The 3,294-nt window shown below is 36.0% G+C and overlaps 1 protein-coding gene across 1 annotated transcript in view; it reads right to left on the reverse strand.

Annotated features, from left to right (window-relative positions):
• Window positions 1-105: 105 nt before the first annotated feature.
• SLC26A7 (solute carrier family 26 (anion exchanger), member 7) overlaps window positions 106-3,294 on the reverse strand; it is a 148,227-nt gene continuing 145,038 nt past the window's right edge. The window contains exons 17-18 of the mRNA XM_011970104.1: window positions 304-358; window positions 106-219 (exon numbers count right to left, since the gene is read on the reverse strand). Coding sequence (XP_011825494.1) covers window positions 107-219; window positions 304-358 — 168 coding nt within the window. The 3' untranslated portion in view covers window position 106. The remainder of the gene's footprint in view (window positions 220-303; window positions 359-3,294) is intronic.

The following is a 3,294-nucleotide window of genomic DNA, read 5'->3' on the forward strand; positions in this document are numbered from 1 at the left end:
CTGTTAATAGATTTTAGATGCCAATGGAGTAATAAGCTGATACAAAAGATGCAAAGCTTCGATTCTATATCCTGAATATTCTTATAACTCCTTCAGGCCAACTTAATCAACTCACCTTATTTGAATGGATATGACTTATTGCAGCAGATACTGATTCAAAAAAAACTGGTTTCTCTGAGTCTAGGTTTCCATAATACGTCATTCCTTTTATCAAGGAAGCTACAAGAAAGCACAAGTGATATAAGAATACATGTGGAAGTGCAGAAGAATCACATTCAACGTTAGTCAGGGACATGTTCTTACCTGTACAATGGGCTAACAATACATCCACACTCCTGCCTTTACAGTCCATGTAAACCTGGAAGAATTAAAATAGGATACCCAAAGTCAATTCAGAATAGCCAGCAGGAGGAAATAAGATGGGCTTCAGAAGAAATCAAACTTTCTTTAAAGCGAATGTTTATGAAGTCAAACCACCAGAGGGAGGCATTGTTACACAGTCAGGCATAATCTGGCAAGCATCTAAAAGACTAAGATTAATACAGCAGGGCATCTACCTTTATTGCAACTAAATTTGACTGCTTACCTTTTCCACATCATTTAATAAAAGTAAAAACAGTTACTTTCCTGCCCTGTAAGAATCATATAAAATTGTTCTCAACCTCTTTTAATAGAAAACAAGGACCCATTTGTGAAAATGAAGAAAGCTGCTGACCTACTGCTTGCTTTAATATTTTACAATAATTTGGACATATTCACGTGCTCTACAAACCCTGTGCATGAATGGTAAATTGAGAACCTCACTATAATCCAAGCCAAGTTTGATTACTCAACTTCCATTTTAAAAGGATTGCAAGATGAGAGATCCTGACTCATTTGTTTGGCATCTTTTAAGTCCTAGAAAATCTCAAGCAGAAACAACTTATTAAAGGCTCTGATCTTAAATTCACCCAAATCAAAGTCAGTCTATGAACTTCCGTAAAAGTAAATTTAGGCGTTTTAGTTACCAGGGGATGGATTTCATTATATAATAGTGATGTATCTTACACATAAAATATAGAAAGGTTCATTTACAATATATTCTAATAGTGTGCATTGTACATTCAAAATTTCATTCATATTCTTCCAGTAGTAAGAAGTTCTTTCTATGTGAGAATTGTGAAATAATAGAAGATACATTACTGAGTGTAAATGAGAAAAGAGCAAAAAACATGGACTGCATCTTTGCCATTGAATAAATGGCTCCCATTTTTGTAAGTTAAAATATTTAATCCAAGGTGACCTCCCAGTGTTTGACTTTTTCTTAAGCTCGGTGAAACACAAACACATTGCTATGGGCGGTTTGTAGGTGCTGATAAATATAATCTCCAGTTCACTGACCTCCTCAAAGTCCCAAGTAAAAGAATAAAGAGAAGTCACCCCACTTCCTTCAACCTACAACTCCCAAGAGAATGTTTCTAATGCTAAAGCAACTAAGAAAACAATGCAAGGAGTGTTGTTAGAAAGCAAGAAGCCATGAAGGACTGAAGAGTTGCTGTGGCTCTTCACTCTGAACCTTCTTCCAGGGTGGCTGGAACTAAGAAATAATATTAGTTGCAATGATATTAATTACACTTGAAGAAATGACATTTTTAAAATGAGAAAAAATAATAGAAACTAGCATTATTGAGTTCTTCCTAACTGCTAGACACTTTCTTAAGTGCTTTATATGCAATACATCATTTTTAAGCCTCACAACAACTTGCTGAAGGGGGTATTTCTACTTCCAGTTTACAGAAAAGCAAGTAAACACTTAAGTCCAGATCACAGAACTAGTATATGGATGATATTTGGAACCAGGCTTAGTCTATCTTTAAAGTCTATATTCTTAACATAGATCATGCTGTTACTGTAACCATAATGAAATAAAGAAAATAGGAATAACAAGGAAATTTAAAAGGGCAAACTGATACAAAACTGCTGGTTTTGTATATATAGATAGAACACACCTGGCTAAGGGAATGTCATTTTATGCCAATCTAAAAATAAATTGCATCAGTTGATTGATCCTGTCATTCCAGTGTACAGATCTTTAAAACCACTACGATGAATGATGAAAAATAAGTCTTTTTGCAACATGCCCAGTGCCAAGATTGTTTGAATTTCTCTGAATTGTCAGCCGTGGATCCTAAACTCAGTGAGAGTAGGTAATCATTTCTCCTGCTTTCTTTATTAACCCTAAGTCCTGTTTGTAATATCTAGAGAAGGAAGCTAATAATTTCAGAAACCAATTTAAAATGCAATTGAACAAACACACACACACACACACACACACACACACACACACACACATATATACTGGCCTTTCCCAGTTTAAAAAAAAACAATCCTAGTCTAGTGTTTCTCAAAATAGGATCCTTGAGCCTCCTGCATCAGAATCACCTATGGGTGTTTAAAATGAAGCTCCTAGATCAGAATCAGAACGCAGAAGACTGCATTTTCAATGAGCACCCCAGAAGAGCCTTAAACACGCAACTTTAAGAGACTCTTGTAGACTTTAGGAACACAGAGTAAATAAAAATGCCCAATACAAGAGGCCCTCCTGTGAAGAGGGACCATGTGTTTACAATTTAGTTTCAGCTAGAAGAAAACATGAAGTATTCAGGTTGAATCCTAAGTCCAACTGTGCAAAGGTTTTATAGTGAACCACAAGAAAATGAAAACATTATGTGGGGAGAAAGGGTGACTTGCTAAAAATAGCCACTAGATTTCAGGCCTCTGATACTTAAACTTCAATTGTTTTAAACAATTTGTTTATTTTCGAAATATCTGCCAATTCTGAAACAAAATCGCCGCCTCATTTTTACAAAATGAATAAACTGAGATCCAGACAAGTGAGATGATTTCCCCCACACCTCAGCTAGTGTGATGCAGCTGGGACTATGCTGTGACTTCCACATACTAAGCAATTCCCCTCCACACACTCCCACCCATATCTTCGTAGGAAAGCAATACTAATGTTGACCTTTGTACTATCATGAGTTTGAAAGGCTGGACATTTCAAAGTAAATTTAAGATATAAACGAATAGAGACACAAAGTATACTACACCACAAGAAAACAATACAAGTCCACAACATAAGACCTTTTCAAGGATCTGAAAAGGTCTTTAAAAGTCAATGTCTGGTTTCCGCTTTCTGACCATGATATGTAACTAATACAAGATTATCCCCTCCTCCATAAAGAAGTACACAACTGGACAAAAATATACAACAACCATGTTTAGACAATCGGCACCAGGCAGGGCAGCACAGGG

The sequence above is a fragment of the Mandrillus leucophaeus genome, unplaced genomic scaffold (assembly GCF_000951045.1).
Source record: "Mandrillus leucophaeus isolate KB7577 unplaced genomic scaffold, Mleu.le_1.0 Scaffold928, whole genome shotgun sequence".
Lineage (NCBI taxonomy): Eukaryota > Metazoa > Chordata > Mammalia > Primates > Cercopithecidae > Mandrillus > Mandrillus leucophaeus.